The following is a 24,507-nucleotide window of genomic DNA, read 5'->3' as shown; positions in this document are numbered from 1 at the left end:
AGAGTTGGAAGGAACAAATAAGGATCATGAAGAAACCTGCGAGGAGACTTACACGTGGCAGTTCTTTAAGCATTTAATCCAAGAAGATAGGAAACAAGAATAATTAAAAAAACTGCTTCTGTCATGGACAGATGTGCTAGTGATGTGCTATTAATTTCAAAATCAGCATGCAGTCTAATAAGCTGGCACAGCTTCTCATAAAACAAGTTTTTATCTAAGGGTGGGAGAGAAAGGGAAGATTCCTTTTCTTAAATATCATGCAAGCTAGAAAGCTCATTTCAGGTAGAGCAAGATACAACCTGAGGAGAAGGATGTAAGGGATTTATCAAATAACAGGAACAAGACTTGAAATACCCAGTTTGACTCAGATTCAGATGACCTTAGAACTCGAGACCATTAAATAATCTGAAACCCAATTTTGCTGCAGATCTGTGATACACTTCAAAGTTCCGATGCAGTAAATTCAGTCTACATCCCTGCTTTTCTCCAATTTATTAAGATCATAGTGAAAAAGACCATTTCATTGTACAGGGCTGTGCTCTTGCCCTACTTTCCACTATTAAGGTACTGTTGCTTATCCAAAAGGATGGGAAAAATATCCATTAACTACTTCTCTCTTTCCTGTTACACAGCCTGGGTTTGCAATCCTGTCCTTTCATCTGTTCCTGTGTTGGGCCTAAGAGACTAATTAAAATCTCGATAAGGGACTTTCTTTTGCACAGCATATATGCGAGATGTTTATTGAGTCACTAAGTTCAAGCAGGAGGAATCTTTGAAGTAATCTTTCCTTTTTTTCTTTTCATCCTCTGCCTGCTTGATATTGGGACCTACTTTTCTAATGCAGAGGAGTAATTTACATCTGCTAGGTTAATTGTGAAGTACACACTGGGACATTCAGATCTAATTTAAATATTTTATGCCAAACTTGGGCTGGATGTCTCCTCATGACAGGAAGACTTTTCTAGGTGAAAAGGTCTCTTCGGTGCTAAAAGTGTACATGTCCATTGTGACATGGAGCTCCACTGGAGGACATGAGCTGTAATTAAAGCTGAATTATGGTACTATTCAATATCAAAATTACTGGGCCAAATGCTGAGAAATGCTGAACAACTGTTAATTAATCAAACTCCCACTGTATCAGTGTAATGCATTCAGCATCTCAGAATTTAATCTAATTTAATTGCACCTACCTTTGTCTAGGATAAAAGTTAATTTCCCTATGGTCTTGAGCACTGTTTTCCAACCTGTTGGTTGCAAACCTTTGAATTATCTCCAGGAATAATTCAAGGGCTCACACACAGCAACCGAAGCAAAAGAAGTCTGTGAGAATGTTAAAAGTGGACAATTTTGATGGAACTACAGTGAGCAAGATACTGGAAATGACTAACGTAGAGAAAACAAATCACTGAGGCAGATGACTTGCAGAGGAGTTCTTCAGGAATTAGCCAACACACAGAGGTTTAACATATCAAAGGAGCTTACATTTAAGTCTCCTTTGACAATGTCATCCTAAAACCTTATGTGGGTGTGGACAAAAAGCAATCTCTTTTCCAGGTACAGATTAAATTGACAGGAACCAGCTTGAAAGTAGAATCTTAAAAGGAATAGAGCTCAGAAACTGCACACACTTCTGGGAAGTGAAAACATGAGTCACATTCATTGGATTTGGAAGATTGATGAAAACTCGGATTTCCCTTGTGTATGAATCACACCTCTTAACTCCAGACTGTGAATGGCACAGGTGAGAAGCAGACATCATAGCAAAGAATTTTCTACACAATGTAACTTCAAATTAATTTTGAAGCTCAGCTCTGGATGATAGGGAGACAGTGCTCCTCAGAGAGTTTATTTGAATAAGAAATGCACTATTTATCTGTTGGGTTTTTTTAAGTTGTGAACTTGTTTTCATTTTTGTTAAAGAAAAAGGTTCTGGACTTCTCATAGGAGAAGGAGAGAGGGAAACAAGACAATACACTAGGTTTGATTCCTGGGGATTTTCCTACATCTTTGGCTGAGCAGGAAGCAACAAGAAAGAAACCTTGTTTAGAAAACCAGGCTCTTCTCCACATGAAACAGTAATACCAAATAATAAAATTAGGAGAAGAAAAGATGAAAATTACCTTATTCTAGTCTCAAAGATGTGGCTGCTTTTGTTTTCATTTTTCTGTGCTTGTTTGATTCTTTTCACAGGTTTCAGCTTTTACAGTAACTCCCCTGTACTGCAGTCAGTCTCCTGTACTCCTCTCCATCCAGATAATTTTGTACATGGATGTGTTTTCTAGTGTACCTGTCACCCTCTAGTTTGGATATCTTTCAGAAACTTGGAAGCATGTCAACAAGTGGTAGACAAAACTTTCAAAGGAAACAGGAAGTAGTGGTATGGAAGCATAGAGGAAGCAGTTCTAAGCAACTCAATGTGAGCCATGAATCACAGCTTGAGAACAGCCTGTTCACATGTATTGAGGTTGAGTCTCAGAGCACTTTTATTCTCCAGCACCTTGGAGAAGAAAATGCAAATAAGCAATGGAGAAAAAATATATTGGAAATAAGAAAGAACTTGGTTCAAGAGCAACCTGGACTTCTTCTGTTTGAGACAGACTAGTAAGTGTTGTCCATGGTGACAATGAGGGAAAATGAAAAATAAACTTCTTCATGTATATATTTTGGGAAAGTATTTAGCATCCAAATTTCATGCAGAATATATTAATCTCTTTTTTTTTTTTTTAGCTAGAAGTGACAAAAATGACCAATTTAGTTCCATGAGGAAAAAATATGGCACTGTCTTCAATATCTCTAAAATGGCAGGAAATTAATGTTGCTTTTACTATTTTTTTTAAGAATACTTTTAGACACTCAATTAGTCTCATTCTTTTCAACTTGTTATTACTGCTAAAAATCATTTATATGCTTCCAAGAAAATTAACTGCCACATGGGTCTCAAAATCTCCCTTTCAGATGTTGCATATGTTAAAATTGGCTGTTTGCTTACCTTAGATTTGTGATCCGATGTTAGTGTCTGAATTTTAATTTCTGTTTCTTTCTTCAATTCAAGACAATTACTTCCTCTAAAAAAAGAAGGAAAATTGCAAATGTGTGCCACAAGTTAAACATCTTCCCATTCATTCAGCTCTTACTAATTAAAATGTTAATCAAAGTTGAAGTGCTGTGGCGTATTGGAATGAAATTACTTCTTCTGGCAATTTATTCACAACTTACAAAATATTGTTGGATTAATGATCATTCAATTCAAACACCACATGATTAATTCTAGATTTGCCCTGCAATTATCTGTTGCTGAGGATGTGTCAAGCATCTCCTTTTATGGCACTTGGTTCCTTTTCCAGGCTTAAAATACCTTGCCAAGAGAAAGCAGCTTCTGTCTGAAAATTTACAGGCACATTCATTGCTTTGGCATGATTCTATCCTCTGTTTTAAAAGTAATTTTTGCTATTTTTTTTTAATTTGAGGCAGAAAGAAAGAAGTCATTTGAATAACTACCTTAAAGGACAGTTTCTGCATACTGAATTTGAAGGTCTATTGAAAGTCTAATTGCTCCCTGTGAGGGGGTTGCAAAGACAGTTGCAAAGGGGGGATCTTCACCCTTGCAGACCACACCAACCCACACAGATGAATGCAAGCCATGACAGTCCTTACATAACTTGGAAAGCAAAAAATCTTGAAGATTCACTCCTGCAACAAGTTGAATACAGCCTGGACTTTGTGTTGAATGGGGTTGAATGCAAGCTGCTAAACTTATTTAATGCAGGTGGAGTCCATGATTCTAAGGAACAGGCTGGTAAAATGCCATGCTGAAGCGTTCCTGATTTGCCTGTGGGTTAGGAGATGGATAACTTCTACCTCTCATCCACAGAATTTCCTTCACTAAGTTAAACAACTTGGGCTACTGATGCACAGAAAAACTATTCCTTTGCAGTTGCAAGAGGAATTTCAATTACTGTCTCACCAACGTCAATACATTTTTGAAGGCTGCCAGGCTCCACCTTTACCAATATTGTTTCCTTTTTTATAGCAAGGAGCTTTTAATACAGAATACAAATTCACACATTGGAAGTCTCTGTTTTTTTGGTTTGGAATAATACAATATATTGAGAGGAGTCTATTGTAACATCACTGCAATATTTCTGTGTGGGATCATGCACTGAGTGGATGGAGCCATTCATTTTATCATCTGAAGCTGTCCATAATAAGAATGACTTTTGCTTGACTGCAGTAACATTAATCCATGTGTGCTCTAGAAAAGATGTTTTAAACTCTTAACAAGTTAAAATCCTATTTTAATATCAAAGTACTGCAAAACTTATGGAAATGAGCAGAAAACTTAATCAAACAGCACCAGGAAAGCCCTTACTGAAAACAGTAGTGTGACGTTTCTTGTGTTCCCAAGGGCCACCAGAAGAATCTCTACAGAATCTTTTCTGCAGAGATTTGTAACACTTGTGTGACATGTTGGAAGTAAAAAAATCCACAGAGACATGTTCTGACCACTGCCAGAAAAAAAAAAAAAAAAAAGCTGCAAAGAAAGTGTCTTTGATGATCTATGTGGGTAGCCGTAATCAGAGACTGTCTATAATTCACAGATTATTTGTCATACTCTATGGAAGAGATTGTTCCTTAGGTGAATCAAACATATTTTATCTCAGATTAGTCTTATTGGTTCAATTACTAGACTTTTCAAAATTTCAGTCATCAAAACCACTGACTGATCCTTTATCTGAAAATGTAGCTTTCATTACATCTCAAGGCCACTTCCAGTCTGGCTGGATGTAATAAGAATTGTCCCCAGCTGCAGTGTCATAGTCCAAGGTTCAACCATCAAGTCATAGTTGGGAACAAATACCCAAGGACAGCCCAACCCAATGTCACCTGTCTGTGCTCAGGCACACACATACACTTGAATTTCTGGACAGTCCTAATAAATCAGAAGGGTTGTTATGTGCCCTCAACTCCATTTCAGAGTGGGAACATGAGCATAAGTATCCCCATAAGCCTCTCCGAGATTTGAAGTGTATGACAGAAGTAGCACAGGGAGCAAAAAATCCTGTCCATCTGTCTGTGAATTAGCATGTGATTAAAAGATTCTACTTTGCTGAACAGTATGCAGTTGACATTTGTCACAACATGTGACAGAAACAGACCATGAAAAACTGCACAACAAAATCAGAAGAGTAAGTCTTCTATACACCCATCAAGAAGCCTTTTTTTTCAGGAAGTATCTGACAGTTTCAATATTAATGCCTTGAAAACAGATTTTCCATGTTATTTTATAATTTTTATTGCTTGTAAAAAGTTTCAAAAAGACAGCCATGGAAATGGAACATGTCCTGTACTCACTGAGCCCAGGACCCCTTATTCATCAGGTCATTTCAGTTAAATGAAGTCTGTAAGTCTTAACCAATGTGTTCACTTCTAAAAAAGTCATTAAATACTATGTACAGCTGGGGTGAAGAGAAGTGTGTGCATAAGTACCTTGCTGAATGGGCTTTCAGGGCTGCATACACAATGACCCTGAAGGAAGTCCTTCAAATACTTTAATACAGAACATTGTTTTCACAGAAAGTCAGTGCTGATGTTAGATGTTATTAAGCTGTGTAGTAGACACCAACAGTTATTCTTGTAACACTGAAAAGCCATCAGATGACTGAGAACTCTGGAGTCCATGGGAAGTATGGAGTCATGGCAAGGAATGTTTAGCTGTGCATCGGATCTGCTTCTGGAATAGTAATTTTTTACTCTTTTTTTTTAATGTAAAATTTTTCAGATAATTTAAAACTATCATAAAGGTTTTGATGTCCGTTGGAGAAGTCTTATAGAATTAGGAAAAGACACTGCAAATAGCCAATGAAATTATGTCAAACTGGCCATCAAATTATCAACTACTTTTATACTTGTCCTATTTGGGTTACTCAGGCACCACTGTTACCCAGGATTTTCCACTATTTACTGCACAGACAGCCATCACCACATTTAACTCTCTGACATACCTTCATTTGCTCTTTTGCCACTGGCTTCTTCTCGGGACAACATACTGATACGTGACTCTTCTTGAGATTCATCAATACCAGGACACTGGGAAGCCTTTCCCCCCTTGAGATAATTATGGTGCAATGTCCAGTACTGCCCTGACTGTACTTACTAATCCAGCTACATCAATAACCTTCTTCTGTGTTATATTCAATGGAAATGGAATCAAACCCACACTTAATTAATTAGTCCTGTCATTGTTTCCTCTCTGTTTGGAGAAGTAGTGATTTTTTTGAAGGAATTACTTTGACTAAAAGTATTTGGGTGCTTTTAGTTCTTTCTTGGACAAAAGAAACCAACATGAGCTTTTGAAAGAGTTTCTGAGCTCTTCATAATGTAGTGAGGAGAATTATCCTTACCTTATTTACTTTTGACAGATCTAGGTCTGTTCTGTTTCAAGTTTGTAACATGCGCACTCAAAACCCACTGCCATTTCAAATAATTTATAAAACAAAAAGTGTTTGTGGAAGAATCCAATGCCGAACAGGCATCTGTGTTCAGCATTCAGTGAGCTGGCTGCCAGTTGTTGTTGCCAGATGACAACAATAGGAAATTTAGGCTAACTATTAGCATAGCTTTATACAGAACTCAATAAAGTAATTCCTGCTGTAGGTCAGTGTTAGACAATAAACCTCAAGCATAGGGTGAAAGGTGGAGAGAAGAAACTGCTGCCAGATTACAGAAAAGCAGCAAGGCAATGACAGCTTCTGCTACTTTATCGCAGCTGGGACTACAAGAGGGAGATTTTATTAAAGTCACCGCTACACTCCAGGAACTTTTCAAGTACAATTAAGAGGTTCACACAGATAATGTCCCAAGCCCTCAACTACTGCAATCCAAAACAGCTTCACTCAAGTCAAAGGAGGAATGCTGATTTATCCCAGTTGAGACTCTGAAGGGTCTTTGGTAAAAAGAAACTTAAACTTGACAGCACAGCAAAACTCCCATTGTTCTAAAACAGGATTTAGAAGCCACCCTTTTCCCCAAAGTCAATTCATTGCTCCTATTTTGTCAGTAGAGCTAACGAGGTCCTTGGACTGCTCTCACTGAACATTTCCCAGTGACATTTCCTGGGGAATGCAGTGAGACCAGATCAGACCACAGAAATAAAAATTTGACACAACTTCTTTGCTTTTACTTTTCAAACTCTGGTAGTAGAAGAATAGACAAAGGCCAATAAGTACAATATTATGGCCCATTGTTAGAGCCTTCAAGCAGCTCATAGTCAGTTTGATGTAGGACACTGGTTCAAGCTGCAATTCATTCATACGAATGACCTTTTTGCAAATGTTTTATTCCAGACCACAAAAGCATAACATTTAAGTCTAAAAAAAAAAGTATTTAAAATAGTATCTTACCCTTTCTTCTTGATTGCCTTCTCTAACATTTTCTCATATGAACCCTTTTCTTTATCATATTGTGCCACTATTTTGTCAATTTGTGTGCAGTGCAACTTCTGCATAGCGCTGTGCTCCTGGAAAACAGTAGGACCTTACAATCAGGTTGCTGGATGTTTAATGTTTAGCTTTCTTATAGTGTAAAAATATCAGCGCAGTGTACAAACAGATAACTTAGACATGGAATTTAATCTGGTTTAGACATTTGGTATCAAAGGTTCCAGATATTCTACAGTAAGCGTTAAAACATTTATTCTTTGCTTGAAAAATGAGAATCTATAGCAGACCTTAAAAATATGGTATATGGTGACCGTATTAACCAAAGAACAACAGGAAAATACATAATCTTTTAAAATAAATGTCCATTTAAATGCAATGTAAAAAAAACATATTTAAAAGCTCTAATCATATCATTCAAAGTTTCTGAAAGCAGAGGAGAACAAGACTTAGCCCAGCCCCCTCTTCCTCTCATATCTCACACAGAATACAGTGCTAGCCCCTTGGCCACTGCAAATCAAATAGCTCTAAGTCCAAACAATAGCTAAAAATCAAATTATTAACAACTGACATTCTGAAGATCTGGCCCATGACCCCTCATTACCACAGCAATCTTATAATTAAGAAATTCCATCTTGTTGCAGAGCATTTCCCTTGGCAAATGACAGTAAGCTGTGCAATACGACTTTCAGCTACACGTGCAGACTGCTGCTAATAACCACTGCCTGCTTCCCACCCTGGTCCCAAGCAGGGCAGCACATTTAGGGCTACCTGTGAAGTATGACACATCAGTGCTAACCTGCTGTTACTACTGTAGTTATGTGACTTGCATTGGTGAAGTGGCAGAGGAAGTTACCTATGGAAGGGGATGAAAAAATTGTTCCTAGGATGAAAAGCTGAATCACTAAATGCATGTTACAGACTCGGGCCTACCACACAGACAGTTCCTTCCCAGTTCCTTCCCATTACATGACTGTACCAGAAACAGCACACTTCACTTCGTACTTAGACATAGGCTTCATTATTGAACCTGCCTTCTTATTCTCTTTTATCAGAACAGCTGCTCATATTGATGCAAATATTTAACTTCCATGGAGAGCACTGCATATTGAATGTACATTACAATAGGAAAAACTGTTGTTTCCTTATTTATGTTATTCTACTAATATCCAATTGCTCCACATTTTACCTAATTGTGACAAAAAGCCTTGCATTAATTAATATGGCCTCTTCCCCAACTTGATCTCTATTTTGTTTTATAGCTAATTTTGCATTTATTCTAACATTGCTATTCTACTGCTCCTTGTTATTATTTTCTATACATCTGTGTTTGCATTATCACTTTTTCTTCCTCTAAAAATATGAATTAAATACTTTTACATTTGCTCTTACCAAAACATTAATACAAATGCTGTGGTGCGTTTGAAATCTAGCCCTGGGCTGTACCTTACCACTCCAACATCTGCCAAGCACTTCCCAGCGGAACCCATATGGCTTCCAAATTTTGTATTTAGAGCAGGGAACTGAAATTTCTGTTCTACAGAAATTTCTGTTTTACAGAAATTTAAATGGAAACAAATAAGACTCCATCAACATGAAAACATGCCAACTTAACCCCAGAGAATTTACACTAACTAACCAGGAAAAAATCTGGGCAGTGAGAAGAATGAGGTAAGCTTGACAGCACCAGCCAGGCACAGGTGAAGTGACTGACAGCATCTGACTGCTCTAACTACCCACCTTCCCCTAGATGAACAGAACAATTCTTCCTATAAAAGACCAAGTGCAAACACTGCAAAGCCTGAGACATGACCTGGGAGGACACATCGCATAGAAATAAACCCCCTGTTTTTCCCTCTGGACACCCATGGTTTAAACCCTCTCTCTTTATCACAAACGCACTGTAATCTTCTGCAGACTCCCCTCTACTGTTACTTACTGCTCAAACACAACTCTTACCTTGTATCTTAAACAGATATATTGTGGACCATAACCCCTAATTTCCTTCCTTGGTCCTTCTTCCCAGCCAGATAATGGAACATGCATTTGTTTCTGCCCAATAGAAAAAGAGCTGGAAGAGGAAGAGGTGCTACTAACAACCTCCACAAGGAGGTTGGAGCACAAGGAGTACTAGGAATCAACTCCTTACCAGAGGTCCCTTGAACTATATGATCTAATACTATTTAAAATGAGTTAGTTGATGTGAGTTTGATTTTCTGTCTATGCTCCAAGGAAAACTAATCACAAACTTTTGCATCCCAAAATTCTGCCAAGATTCTAAGTAATATGACTGGTTTCATAGCAAGTTGAAACACTCTCTCATGATTTCCTCAATTCCGCTGAATAGAGATTTTGAATTCACACGCCTTTTACATGAAAATATTAAGGAATTAAATTTAATTATTACATTATAAACTGAAGCTACAGAGAGGATAGGGGCAGAGGGGTAGAAATCACAATTCATTCTATTGAAGAGGAAGTGAGTTCCTATGACACAAACTGTTATTCCTGCCTGGTATCTTCCTAAAACAACACAAATAATCCTGTGTATAACTGTAAACTGATGTCTGGAGGACTCTCACTACAGATTACAAAAACGAGACAATAAGAAAAAAGAAATTAGCATTTCCAAATCAACAATACATTTTTTTCAGGATTTTATTAATCTAGAGTCCTATGGTCTTTTGTACTGTCACTTTTGCATTGTGAAATGGAGATCTTTATTATATAGTTTTTTTATTAGGCTTTAATTCAAACAGTATATATATTCAATGTTGATATAAATGTGCAGGAGATGAATTCTGGGACTCATATTTTGGGTGGTAATTACACATTTCTGGTTACTATCTACAGACATATTAAATTCCTTAAGAGGGCAACCTGTGGCTACCACTGTCTTGCTTGAAACCTCTAGAAATGTATTCCACAATCATCCGTTGTACTGTTTACTGTTAGAGAATATATCAAGATAATCCTTCACTATGCTTCCTCTTGTGTGTAACCCAAGAAGCACAAAAACTATGTGACATCCCTGCAAAATATTAAAAAAGTCCAAAACACAGATATTTTACCTAAACAGTACTCAAGATTTAACTTGATAAAAAAGATAGAAATCAATGCTTGTTACTGAGACACATCAGCCATTCTGCAGTTGCACATTAATATTCATACTGGCAAATTAAAGTTACTTCAGGGAATGTGGGCAGGGATTACTTTATTTCAAAAGCTGCCTAGTGTAGGTGTTTTTATTAATACATTGTTTAAAGAAAAACATTTCAGCAATATAGAGAAGTAGCTGGACATATTATTTTCAAATCATCAAAAGCACAGGTTCCCAGACCTAAGATTCAAGAGAAAGTTATTCCTAACATTCTTTTTTTTTTTTTTAATTGTGATAATTTCATTAATTTCCCACTCTTTTTCAAAAGTAAAAGCAGAAGGAATACTGTGGCATGAAAGGTTGATAACTTGCAAAAAAAATTGCCACTACAAAAGTATTCTGTTTTGCTTGATGGCATTTCTGTGTACTGGTATCAAAAGGGTGCATTTCACATGCCTGGTTTTTAAACAGACACATGAAGGATGTTGTTTTCTGTACTTTTGAAGATCTTGCCACTACTGCACACTGTCCCTTAAATAATGGCAGTATTATCGATTACATAAAAGAACACAATCCATAGATGGGCCAACAGTTTCAAACTCCTTGCAGCAGCTGCTAATCTACTTTAAAGTGACAGAACATGCCTGTGATGACATTTTTCACAGAGACAGAACCCCAGGGGCCTGGCCTTTCTGATATCAGCTCTTCAGATCCCACTGGTCCTTGTGGCACCTCAATAATCTCATGCAATAAGATAATGCTGAGAGTTGATCCTATATAAGTAATGTTTTTTTCCAAAGTCCATTTGTTAAGGTGAGGATTCTCAAGAAAGCTCACCCTTTTCTTGACAGGGACACTTACTTCCTGACCTATCCTATAGGACTAGCTTTGCTTATTGTCCAACAGCTGACAAAGAATTTGACCTAGGAGTTAACTACAAACACCGACATATAATCTTTGCAACACGTTCCCCCATAAAAATACTGTATTTCTCATGGCATCATCAAAGAAATCTGTGTTAGCTTCACTTTTTTCTCACAATGATCTGTCTCTTTCCAAATTCACAATCATGTTCTTCGCCCATAAGAGCAATCATCTGCTCTTTAGCAATCCCAACATCAGCACAATGCTACCTCAGTCACACACCTGTAGACTTAGCTTTTGAAAGACTAAATCAACCTCGAGAATATTCACTCTTCCCTTTAAACTCTCTCTTCCCTTCCTAGCCAGGCCAGAAACTCAGTATAAGGTTTGGTTCAAAAAATAGAGGCAACAGCTGTTGCAGAACTGAACAGGTTCTTCAGGAGTGGAAGAACTATTCTTGCACACTGACTCTGAACCTGAACTTGCCATGAAATACTGACACTCTCCAGTATTTAATACAGTTTGTCCTGCTTTTGATTTCTACTTGCTGTATTATACCCTTGCAGTCCTTCAGGATTTCCTTAAAAGCCTTGTTCTGTCTTTGCAGAGCTTTGTATGTGCCCCTCTTTCCTTAAACAACATGAACAATCATCTTTCATTTACTTATTCCTCCAGATCTCTGGAGTGTCTCCGGCTAAATGAGAGCCAACCTATTTCTGTTCACTCTGCTTAATACACAGGTTTTCTCACGTTGATCACAAATAACTAACCACAGAGCTCTCCTGCTGCATCCCAGCTGACAAAATGCATTAAAACCAGTGATGAGTACACCAAGCACCTCCCTAACATCATCTGTGAGCTAATATGGCCACACTTTTCTGCTCCTCTTCAAGCTGAAGTTGTCCTTCCTGGAACCTTTAGCAAGGCACACTCAAGACAGGCACTTTCTTGCTAGGACAGACTTGCACTCTGTACTTCAGACCAGCAGGACACAGGCTGGCTCGGCCCTAAAATAGTTGTGCTTGAGTTAACACTGAAAGCCCTTCTGAGTGCACAGCATTTTCAGATTGTGGCTGACAATTTTTTCCTCTCATTAGAGGAAGCAAGTGCAAGCCTGAACAGATAGATCAATCTTCTAACATTAGCAAGTGCAGTCTTGGCTAAGATATCCTTACACTAATGTGGGTCACATATATCAGGTATCATTGAGTATGGCTGTTTTCTACATAACCATGGTACCATTTTCATTTGCAAAAAGCTGCTATAGCAAACTGCTGGATGTAGTCCAAATGAATGAGAAAGTAGTGTCTAAAAATATGAAGTCCCCTAAAAGATGAACCTTGTGAAGGTCTAGAAACTGTCCATGTCCAGAAGTGTGGGTGACACACTTTTTCTTGAGCACGGGCTTGGCATACAACACTTAAATGGAGAAATTCCACATTTCCCTTTGGCATTGAGTCAGCAAGGAGCCTGAAATGTAACTACTCAATTTTCTTAAACTTCTTATACTAAGAACATCACAAAAGTCCCAATTATTGAAAGTAATTTCTTCATACTTCATTATGCAGACATAGAGTCCCATACCCAAACAACAGTCATGAAAATAAACACAAAGACTGATACTAAAAATGCCGATGGAACTACATTACACCAGATCAGCAATGAAATCTACAATCAAAGACAGCAAGAGAATAACTGCCCCAAAAACCCAGAATGAGTTTGTCTGTATTGCCAAAATCCAGAACTTAAGACACCATATTCACTTATGCCTATTTCTGTAACAAGAATAATGGTTTTCTAATTATAAAAGGCAAGAGAAAATTTGCTGTGATTTTTCTAATGTAAAGTATATTTCTGATGGTGTTGTATGTATTTGGGACATCACTGCCAGCAGTACCAAGCAAAAAACTGACTATAAATCATAGAATCATACGATAAAGTGGTTAACACAGATGTAAGTGAGGAGGAATAGGGCATTTATTTTTTCAGTTATGCATTTTCATTCTGGTAATTCTGCAGTCTCTCCACTGCCCACCTTCAATGCAGCACCCTTTCACATCATTACTGCCTTTTTTTTCCAAGCTGTCTGTCAATATGTCACGCACGAGGGAGCTAGATAAAATCATTACCTGAAAAAGGTGAGCTTTGGATGCATATATGGGTCAAAATAACATTCACTGAGACTCAGGGAGACATATAAAGGGTTGCTAAAGGGAAAATTCACTCACTGGAGCTTCAGTACATTTAAAACACATATGCCTCTCTTGGTGGTCCCACTACTGTTCCCTATTTTTTTTCCTACAATTTAAGTAGGAACAGCCTGAGCTAGTTGGTGCTGCAACTTTTTTCAGTTTGAATGTGTTGCTCAGAGGGCTCTTAATGATCATACCTTTGCATGTTTCTTCTTTAAGGCATTCAGCTCTTTCTGCTGTTTCTTTAAATGCTTTATATAAGCCTGCAAAAAAAGAATCTGGATCAATTTTTCTGTGGTCATATTGACTGTAACCAGATAAAATCCTGGCTACCTGAATAATCAGGAACACATATTGAAAAGCTTGTGTCCGTACTTACCTTCATTTGTTTTAAATCTTCTATCTTCACTTGAGGAATAAGGTCTATACCTAGAAAGGTATTGATACAGTTTAGCTAAACTTTCATACATCCTAGTATATACTCATACTTTTAAATCTGAGTTTTACCACAGAAACCTACATGTAAGTTAGCAATTAATTAATGCTTTTCACCACATTAAAAATAATTGCAGGTTAATGAGAAAATTATTCATCAGGATACAGCTAAGATATATAGTTTGCTTTTCAAATGCACTGCTCAATCAACCGCCTTGTGACAAAAGAAACTGCAGGTTAATGAGCATATTTTCATCTCTTACAATCCTGAAGTGTCAAAACTTGAAAAAAGCTCCTTTTCTGCAAACACAGCACACCATTTAAGTACATTAAAACTGAATCAGGCAAACTTTTGAATTTTGGTTCGTAGCTGGAGATTGCTCTGGCACCAAAGGCTTCATGGGAGAGGCTTCTTGGGTAAGGTTCTATGTGACTACAGCAAGGGTTAACTGAGATTAGATATACTACTCCTCCCAGTTTAAAACACTAAAATCACAGGAGTGAAAATTTACCTGCAGTCTGTATGTTAATGAAGGTAAAATGTGAATTTTGCTTAATATCACGTTATAAGAAAAGAAGCTACAGTATGCACCAAGACTAAAGAAGAATTAAAAATGGAGGAGAAACAGAAAACCGTAAAAAGTGAAAAATCTAATGAAAATTCAATACAAGCAAATCTATCACAGAAGGCTAAGAGTACTATCTGGATTAATGAAAACATTTTTGATCACGTTAACTGCAATGCAAACAAAAGCCAATGTCATTTCATGTTTATGATTTGATATGTTTTGTGACACCATTTTTTTCAACTGCTTAATACCTCCTACATGTAGTCATGAATTGAAATGTCAATACAATGCCATGACAGTTGTAATGTGTATATTTTTTCTGAGTTTTTACACAAAAATATTTGCCTGTTCATAAATACGCTGCACATATATTTAGTTAACTGCTGTGAATAGTGTCTGTGGACTGTAAGATTCCCCCTGCCTTGAAAAGGACTTTCTGCCTCTTAAGGTGAATTTAACTGGAAAATATTCAGAGGCTATAAAAAAAAATAAAGGGGGGGGGGAGGGAATGTAGGCAATCTCCTTAGGGAACATACATTTTCTATTTTCATAAGATTCTGCTCAGTTAAATTATATGGTATTAACATTTGTTTAATAAATGAGACTGGAACAGATTTAGGCTGAAGTTTTCCAATACACAAATCACTTGGGTATTACTGAGAGATCAAAACCCCCAACATTTTTGTGCATTTGAAAACCTTCCCCAGACACCCTAGCTTGCTGGATACATAATTTTTAATAGTAAGGTGAGTTGTATATTGTAACAATGGCAGAATTATTCAGATCTTAGATCACAGAGATAAGTAACACAAAATAGGCATCGTTACATGGGATATAAAAATCAACAGCCCTATTTTAAAATGCAAGAATATGGATAAAAATGGTTGCAGAAGAAGAATGCAGAAGATTTGCAGAAGAGTATATAACTACTGAAATTTCAGTTTAAGATCAGGGTTGCATCAGGCATGCTGTGTTCTAAATAAACTTCCTCAGGAATTTATTTTAAAAGTCAGACTCATTTACTTTGTTCACCAACCTGACTCCATGGCAACTAGGAATTAGTTGCCCATCCCAGCAAATTTCATGCTTAAATAATGCACAGTAAAACTAATACTTGTATCTTGGTGATGATACATGAAATATGAAAGCACCTCATAAAATAAAGCATCTCACTGTGTAAAATAATATGGGCTTTACACCAGGTAAGAACTTTCATAGACTCACAGAAAGGTTAGGATTGGTAGGGATCTTAGAGATCATGCAGATCCAACCCTCCTGCACCAGCAGGGACATGTCCCACTATATCAGCTTGCTTAGAGCCCTATGTTACCTGGCCTTGAAAGAGTTCAGGTGCCAGAGACAACCTGTTCTATTGCCAAAAGTGACTCCAAATGGCATCTTGTTTCTCAGGAGATCCCTTCACATGTGTGTATTCAGCTATGTCTGCTTAAGTTTAAGAACAAGAGCAGTCAGTGCTCCTTTTCACTCCTATCAAACTATCCCTTTGGGCCAAGATGGATGAAAAGAGAGCAAACCAGATTTTAATTCTGGCGGCCCATTAACAGAAATATTTATTGTATTTAATTCAGCAGTACAAATTTGTTTTCTCACTTAATCTTCATTAGGTGTTAATGATATGTGAGAAACAAATAATACCACTTGACTCCATAAGATAGTTTTGCAGAGTGACCGGTGAATAATGAGGTAAAAACACTTAATAACTTACAAACACATTTGATATGGGTATTTTTTACAATAAACATATCATTAACATAATCACTATTCTGAGTAAAATCACACATTGAAAACGTTTCTAATTGTTGGGAAATCTCTACAAAATCCAATGAATCCTAAATACCTTTAATTACTTAAATCTGCAGTGCCGTGAAGGGATTTGTGGAGAGAGGAAAAAAAAGCAGAAGAGTTCTTGTGGAGTATACCAGAATACAGGAATTTCTGCTGGCCTTCCCCCAGCATTAGTAAACTACTCCTAAAGTAATGCAGGTTACTACTACTGGCAGTAGGTATACAGCTATGAAAGGTCACATAGCAAAACAAAGCTGTGTTGGCTTTATACAGCTGTTTTCGTAATACACAACATTTATTTTCAGTTAAAGACCACTTTCAATGGCAAAAGAAGTTACGTACTGAAAAGGTAAAGAATTAATAGAACTACAAAACTAAAACTGAGTAACGAGTACTTCTCTGTAACTTTCTGAATCACTTCAGAACTGTGGAGTGTCTGTCTACCTTTCTTGGCGTCGGTCCCAGATCCAAAACCTGCAGTGGTACTTGGTCGAAGTTCAGAGCTACTCTGGGGTGTTACGTTGGCTTTGGCATTATTGGCTTTTCCTTTTTTATCATTCTTTGACATGTCATTTGGTACATCAGCTATATCACTCTGAAAGAAACATTCATATTGTGGTAACAGTTACTTTATCCGTAGTGTAAAAGTCAGGGTATGGGAAATTTCTGAACTTGCTTACCTTAAACATAGTTAAGAAAGCTACAATATACTTTCAAACAACACTATACTCAGTGAAGTATTTGTAACCTATTTTAAATGGCTACCTACTAAAACATGGCTTCTTCCTCATTGCCCAAAATGTCTGCTTCTAAAGGAGTGTTGGTATCATCTGTGAAAAGTCAGTTAGTGAGTGGTGTTTCAGCACGTTAACTAACATAAGCCAATGTATTTCAGAGTAGGACAAAGAGGCCTATATTTGAGAAATTTTAAGTAAACAAGTATCAACTGGAGCAAGACCAGTTTACTTTAAAAAAAGAACATAAAATTAACATCAAGCGGCTGTGTTTGCCAGTTAAGTTCTACTTACAGTTTCAATACCCATAGCTCTCATTTGGTCTGCTCTTTTTTCTGTAATAGACAAAAATTTCTTTGGATCTGATAAAGCATCCACAATATCTATAAGAAAAAACATAATCAACTTGTTATGAACTTCAGAGGCATTTGGAAATGATTCTTGTACAAGAGCTTTATTCTACCCTTGTTATGAGCCACGGCTTGCAACCATAGTCCAACCATCCATAGTGAACTGGCAATACTGAATGTGCCCATCACCACAGGGCTCCTACACATTAGGAACATGAATCAGTTTATAATGCACCAAGGGAGTCATTCTAATCTAGGTACCTTATTTAGGGAAAAACTGACTCCGTCAGATTGAAGTTACCTTAACTTACTTCCAGTTGGTGACACCAGAATTGAAACCAGAATGGGATCTCTTGAGCCACAAAGAACTAACAACTTTGTCTCTTGGTTATTTAGGGGGTGCAGGAAACTGAATTAAATGCTGTTGTATTTCCTAGATAAAGAGGACTTTCAGATGGGTGATCAAAGTGATGGGGAAAATCTGTTCCTAACTAGCCTTTGTGATGCTCCATGTCTGCAACATGGCAGGCTGTGAAACAGCTTTTCTATGAACCATAATGACCAATATTTGAATCTTGCACATGACATAGTAATACTAGTGGCACTGGATACTGTATAGACTATTGAATCTGTTTTCCATATGCAGTGATAAATGTGCAAGCACAGGTTTACAGAAAAAGACACGAGTCTTTACCTCTATATTGAAGAATTCCTTTCCATGCTTAACTTCAACAGTCAAAGAATTCACAAATGGCACAGGTGGCCCTCCACAGCACGAAACTATTTTACAAATTAAACTGATTCAGTGTCTACAATAATAATGCATTCAGAGAGAGGAGCAGTGATAGGTTCTGATGATCCCTCCGAAACTGTAACTTCTGTATTACGGGTAAAACGGTCAATGGTTGCAGTGATTAAGTCTTTCTTGTCAGAGCAGGAACTTAAGAAAGGAAGTTTGAACACTGGGGTCTGACTGACTTCTAATTCACTCCAAAATATTGTCATGTAATTTACTGAGTTTTTTTGTCAAGACTGTTAGGAAGGCCACAGACAGGCCTTCACTTACAAGGAAGATGTTTCTTTACAGAATACCGCAAAGCCTTATTTTTGGCTGCTTATGAGTAGCAGATAAATGCTTTTGTACCCTTATATTCTAGATGGCCTTACTGGCATAAAAGGTCATTACTTCTACAATGACAGTCCTGACACTCATGGTTTTCATTGTCATTTGAATTTTGCCCACATTTCATGTAATCTCTTCAGCCATTTTCCAAGTCAGGTTACAATGATGCAAGACAGAGAATCAGGTCTGTAAAAATATCCATCCCATCAAAGTCTTGGAAAGAAACTTGCAATCCTCCTTGTGCAAACTAGAGGCTGGACTATATAATCTCCTTTCCAACTTAAGATGTTCTATGAAATGTTCCTCCAAAGTCATTGAGGGCACTTCTCACACAAAAAGCACAGACTGGGCTCCCATTTAAAAAAAGCTGTATTAAATACATGGCATTACCCTTGTCAGCTCTCTTTATCCACACAAATAGGTTGTCTCTGTCGTGACTCAATGACATATTCTGAAACTTACTTCATATACACAAAAACATGTAGAATTTATTTTCAGCCCTAATTATGGCCTTGTATCTCAGCACTGACTCCTTTCTCTTTCCCTAAATTAGTAATCATAGAATCACAGAATGGTTTGGGTTGGAAGGGACGTTAAAGCTCATCTAGTTCCAACCCCTCTCACATGGGCAGGGACACTTCCCACTAGACCAGGTTGCTACAAGCCCTATCCAGACTGGTCTTGAACACTTCCATGGAAAGGACATCCACAGTTTCTCTGGAAAACCTGTTCCAGTGTTTCATCACCCTGACAGCAAAGAATTTCTTCCTAATACTAATTCAAGACCCTTAGTGCAGCGAGGAGGGTGCACAGCAGCATGTCTTTTTGTCCTTGGCATGCTCTCATCAATGACAATCCAGGACTACCCTGCTAATGTGATGTGTCATTTGAAAATGGAACCTGATTATCATGAGCTTCAAGCTAAAAATGACTAACATATTTGGGAGAGTGAGACCTTTGTAAACTGCATTACTAATCATGCAGGCACATCACCAAAGGCTCAACAATTCTACAAGGGGGATGTGACTCATCACTGCTTCTCACATTGTTATTTGTGCTCTGCTTTCGTTTTTCTTTCTCCCCAGTGAGGTAAGGTGGGAGTGAAGAATAGCATTTAGTAGAAGAACTGCAATTAAATATAAAATGAGGAAAATCACTGGACAAGTACATTACTTAGGACTCTAACCACTAACCTAAGTAGCTACGCTTGCTTACGTAAGACTTCTGTAATAGAAGCTACTCTTTGGAGAATGTGATTTCATTGGCATTAACTTCTGCCAGTATTGTGTTGCATTTGGGGCAACATGGCTGATGCAAATTAACTATAAGAAATTACTAAGTTATATGAAAAATAAAATCATGCATATTTTCAGGCCTACAATGCATCACCCATTCTGGTTATTATTCAGTGCAAGTTTTTAAATCTTACTCATACAGGTTACAATTGAGCTATACCTATACACAACTACTGAACTGAGCTATACCTTCCCACAGGTTTGCTAAAACAACCACGGAGATCCTAATGATAGCTCATAAAACTGTGAGAGGTTCACTGAAGATGGTAAGTAATTTAAAAACACATGCCAAGAGAATACTAATGATTCCACCTGAGTGTCAAAAGTTATTCCCCAGTTGTTCATCATTCTGTTGTTCTACATCGAAGACATAGGAGACACATCAAAACTATCTGGAAGGGAGAGAACTAATAATTGAGCTTATTTATTTCAGGTTAATATGGAGTCTGTTTTTCCCAACACTGGCAGTAAACTATGACAATCAGTTCTCTCATTGTAGTAGCATTTTCTGTAATGATACTGTTACTTAGGGGTAGTAATGTTTTTCTAGGTCCTCACCTCTACTAGATAAACCATCTCTACCAATGCTGACAATGCAGTAGATCAAACAGTACTGAACTGCACACAGTTTGCAAATTCTAAACTGGTGTTCAAATTCTCTTTGAAAAACAAGTCTTTCAGTTCTGAATTTATATACTGCAGTTTAAAAAAGAAAATAAAAAATATTTTCTGTCTATGTGGCCAGTGCATTCAGCAGCTTGACCTAAGTTTAAATTCTACTGTTAGAAAAAGTGGACTATCATTCAGAAAAACATCAATCCCAAATCAGAAGTATGCCTCTAGTTTAAAAAAAATATATTAACTGAGTCACTTACAGTGAAAAACTTAAGTGCAATAAAAAATTAAAGCACATGCTGAAATGTGTCCCTTAGATTCATGGTTCAATTAATGCCTCGAGAATCTCAAGCTTAAGCATAAGTTTACATTTGCCTAGAGACAAAGTTAAATACTGCAGATGAAACATGATGCATGGTAGTGCTGTGATGAAACTCCATCTGACTTGCCAGCAATCAGGATTTCAAATCTGAACAACACCGATGTTTCTGCAAATGCTTAACTTTTCCATGGTATATTGTTGCTGAAGTCTAGGCCTGTTTGTTGTTTTTTTTTTTTTAAGTATGGATAAATACCATCAAACTGAGTCTTGAAGATATATTATCTAAGATTTAAGAAAGTTTTCTTTCTCCAGTTTGTACTATGGAAATTACAGTCAGAGAAGTTGTAGGAATTCTGTGCCTAGGCACCAGGTTTGAAATTACTTTTTGCAAAGACCAAACATTTTTATCAATGCTTCACCAATCAACTATAAGTTGAATTTCATTTTGCTGCAGAGTCAGGGCACTAACACTTAACTCAATTTCTATTTTAGAGTTTTAAATGGTTTATGTATTGTCTAATGTATGAGTGAATTTCTTCTGCAGTGAAGAAAACATTTCCCAAGGGTACACCCTCAGGGTGAACCTACACATCACACTGGTTTAAGTGGTGTAATGATTATTCTCAGCTGTTTCTTCCTATCCACATGTGGCAATTTGCCACCACTCAGAATAAATGACCATTGCCCTGCCAACCCAATCATGGACATGGCTCACATTACAACAACTTCCCTGAAAACCCCAAAATAATAAAAACACACCAAACCTAAGTAAAATTGGGAGAGAAAAATGCAGAAAGGTTCTGAATGCTAACTTCTTTCACATTTTTAACAATATGCCAATATTCTTAACAATACAAAAGTAATTTTGACTGAAAACACACGTAAATTCTGCAGCAAGTGTTTACGCCTATAGGCCAAACAATATAGCTAAAATAAAACCTTAGAAATACTTATGTCACAAAAAAAAAATTCAAAATCACAGAATCACAGAATAGTTTGGGTTGGAAGGGATCTTAAAGATCATCTGGTTCCAACCCTCCTGCTAAATAGGGTTGCTAAAAGCCCCATCCAACCTGGCCTTGAATACTTCCAGGGATGAGGCATCCACAACCTCCCTAGACAACCCCTGCCAGTTCCACACCAACACTAAAGACCTACAGCAAACTGAGAACCAGGTTTAGCTCACCTCCAAAACCATCAGGCACATATGTTTTAAGCACAATGTTGCAGAAAACCGTTGGAAGAGAGAGTGGTTTATTGCCCTCATTCCGAAGGGAAATGTGTCTGTAACCTGCTTGCAGACCATCCAGAGGCAGGATCCTTTGACCAATCAACTTATTATTGTCATCATACACTGCTATTCGCAGGACAGCAAGATCAGGAAGAATAACCTAGGAAGTCATAAAATGAAGAAAATTAATTACTCAAATACAATAGCACCCTCTCCTCCTCCCGGGTTAGAACCATTCACTCACAGAAACCGGCTATCATCACCATAAAATAACATTCCCTACAAACTGGACACTTTAAGATTAATCTTTCCTAGAAAAGCTTTTTTCACCCTAAATCCTAAATTCACCCTTCAAATCCTGAAGCTTAGACTTACACTAACTAAATATTTTGCAGATTTCTTTTTCATTGCTGAAATGTGACATGGGTAAGGCAGGTAAGTACTGCCTGGGAAGTGACAGATACAGTCACACTTGAAAGGTAGGCAGTGCTGAATCAGGAGGAACTATGACAGAAAGATGGATTTTGGGATGCATCCAGAAGGGCAATGAGGAACAGAAAGAGCAGAGGGTACATGGTACACATGGTGGGCAGGGATGCTGCCAGCTAGCTGCAGCTGTCAGCCCCCATCTGGACTTACCAAAACAATAAGCAAAAAACCACCCTGTCTTCCCTGAACAAAGGTGCTGCCCATGTGCACAGCACAGGGAGGAAGAGACAGCCTAACCGAGAGGTGCACCCTTTCTGCCAGCTTGGGAAAGCCTTCCCATTACTTCTCTACTTCCCTCTACTCATTGATGCTTAAAGGACAAAAGGAAAGAACTCAGTAAAACTGCTTCTACTTTCTCACTTAGACTTTCCTCCCACATTTCCACTGTTGGGGGGCACAAAATAAAGTAAGATTTTAGCTTCTGAAACCACCAAAGCCGTTCACTGATATGCTGCTCTACTTGATTATAACTTAACAGTCCCAGCACAGGTTACCACCAGCACTCATCCCATCCTCCCCCTCACACAACAGAGTGACAACACAGAACTTGGGTTAGAATGGCTGAAGCTTCATTTTAATTAAAATAAAAACAAGAAAACATGACAGAAGAACAATCAAACACACTACCTGAGAGCAATGTGTAGGGATAAACATCAGATTGAAGAGAACACTGTAACCCAAATAGCACAGGTAAGATCTCTCCTCTACAGGCCACAAATCAGCACATCTTTAATTACCTGATGTGCTCAGATCCAGATTTGCTAGGGAGCAGGAACAGGGACCAATAAGTTTATAATTCCCTCTCCATTAATTTGTTCTATGGTATCCTGGTAGGCACTTTCACCCTCTTGACATTCTAGCACTATGCAACACACACCCTGATTTCCTCCAACTAGAGGAATTGCTCCTGCAGCGTTTATGTCATTCATCTGCTTGGTCATCAATGCATGTCTTGATTACAATGCTAAGCCTGATATGATAAGGACCTTGGTTGACTTACAGTATGAGATATTAAAGAGAATGTACAACTGTGTAATAATTCATTGGAGCACTGGCCTCAACCACTGTACCCATGCCATGATACACAGGTACCACCTTTTAGACCGAAGCTGTGTGCACCCTGTCGTTTATGGGACTTCTGATTTAAGAAATCAGAATGCAGCAGATACTGGCCATATGGCCAGCAAGCCATGGGCAGCATGATAGCCTGTCATTGCACCCAAGCATCTTCCTTGTGCTTCCTCATATACAGAGAAAAGCCCTTGAAGTCATATTCATTCCAGAATATATACGAATCCAGAAAAAACTCCTGCATTAACCGTATTTCTATTAAAAACTGGTTATACTATTAAAAAACAGATTATGTGTGTAGTATGTCCCAGTGTGAAGCGTTATATCACCACTTGGCAAAGTCAGTCACTTTGGAATAAAAGAGCAACAATTTTGCACGACAACAAAACAGGTGTAAGCAAAACAGATGTCATCAAAGACAGCACTGCTAACACATGTAGTCTGGATGAAATTCCAGTCAACAGAAAAAAAAAAAGAAAAAAAAAGTGTGTATCATATCTATAAAGACTGAGAGATAAAAACTGAACACAGATGATTGCTCTCTCTCTTTAAATCCCCCATACCAAGAAAAAAAGTTTTTCTTTGTTATTAAAAGAAAAAAATAAAGAAAAAGGTACATGATGCACATGGACTACTGAAGGAGGGAGCTGGCAACACGTCTGAGGAACACAGCACCCTTCCAACTTTTCCATGTAATAACATTGACCTTAGCTTTGGATGCAGCATCTCACCTGCCCTCTGGGCTGAAGGAACAGTGCAAGATAGCAGCCACTGCCAGGGCAGGGAAGAAATCTCCAAGGAATGATGGTGTCCACCAGCGGGGGCTCATTCTGAGCAGACTGCATACCTTGAACACTGGCATGGCCACGGAGGAG

The 24,507-nt window shown here is 37.8% G+C and overlaps 1 protein-coding gene across 1 annotated transcript in view; it reads right to left on the bottom strand.

Annotated features, from left to right (window-relative positions):
• LOC127382866 (1-phosphatidylinositol 4,5-bisphosphate phosphodiesterase beta-4-like) overlaps positions 1-24,507 on the bottom strand; it is a 290,239-nt gene that overhangs the window by 19,103 nt on the left and 246,629 nt on the right. Inside the window, 7 exon segments of the mRNA XM_051615011.1 lie at positions 2,990-3,065; positions 7,401-7,516; positions 13,790-13,855; positions 13,972-14,021; positions 16,847-16,997; positions 17,431-17,519; positions 22,028-22,232. Of these exon segments, the coding sequence (XP_051470971.1) occupies positions 2,990-3,065; positions 7,401-7,516; positions 13,790-13,855; positions 13,972-14,021; positions 16,847-16,997; positions 17,431-17,519; positions 22,028-22,232 (753 nt within the window).

This window comes from Apus apus, chromosome 3 (genome assembly GCF_020740795.1).
Source record: "Apus apus isolate bApuApu2 chromosome 3, bApuApu2.pri.cur, whole genome shotgun sequence".
Lineage (NCBI taxonomy): Eukaryota > Metazoa > Chordata > Aves > Apodiformes > Apodidae > Apus > Apus apus.
Note: the sequence above shows the minus strand (reverse complement) of the source record. Positions and strands in the feature narration are given on the sequence as shown.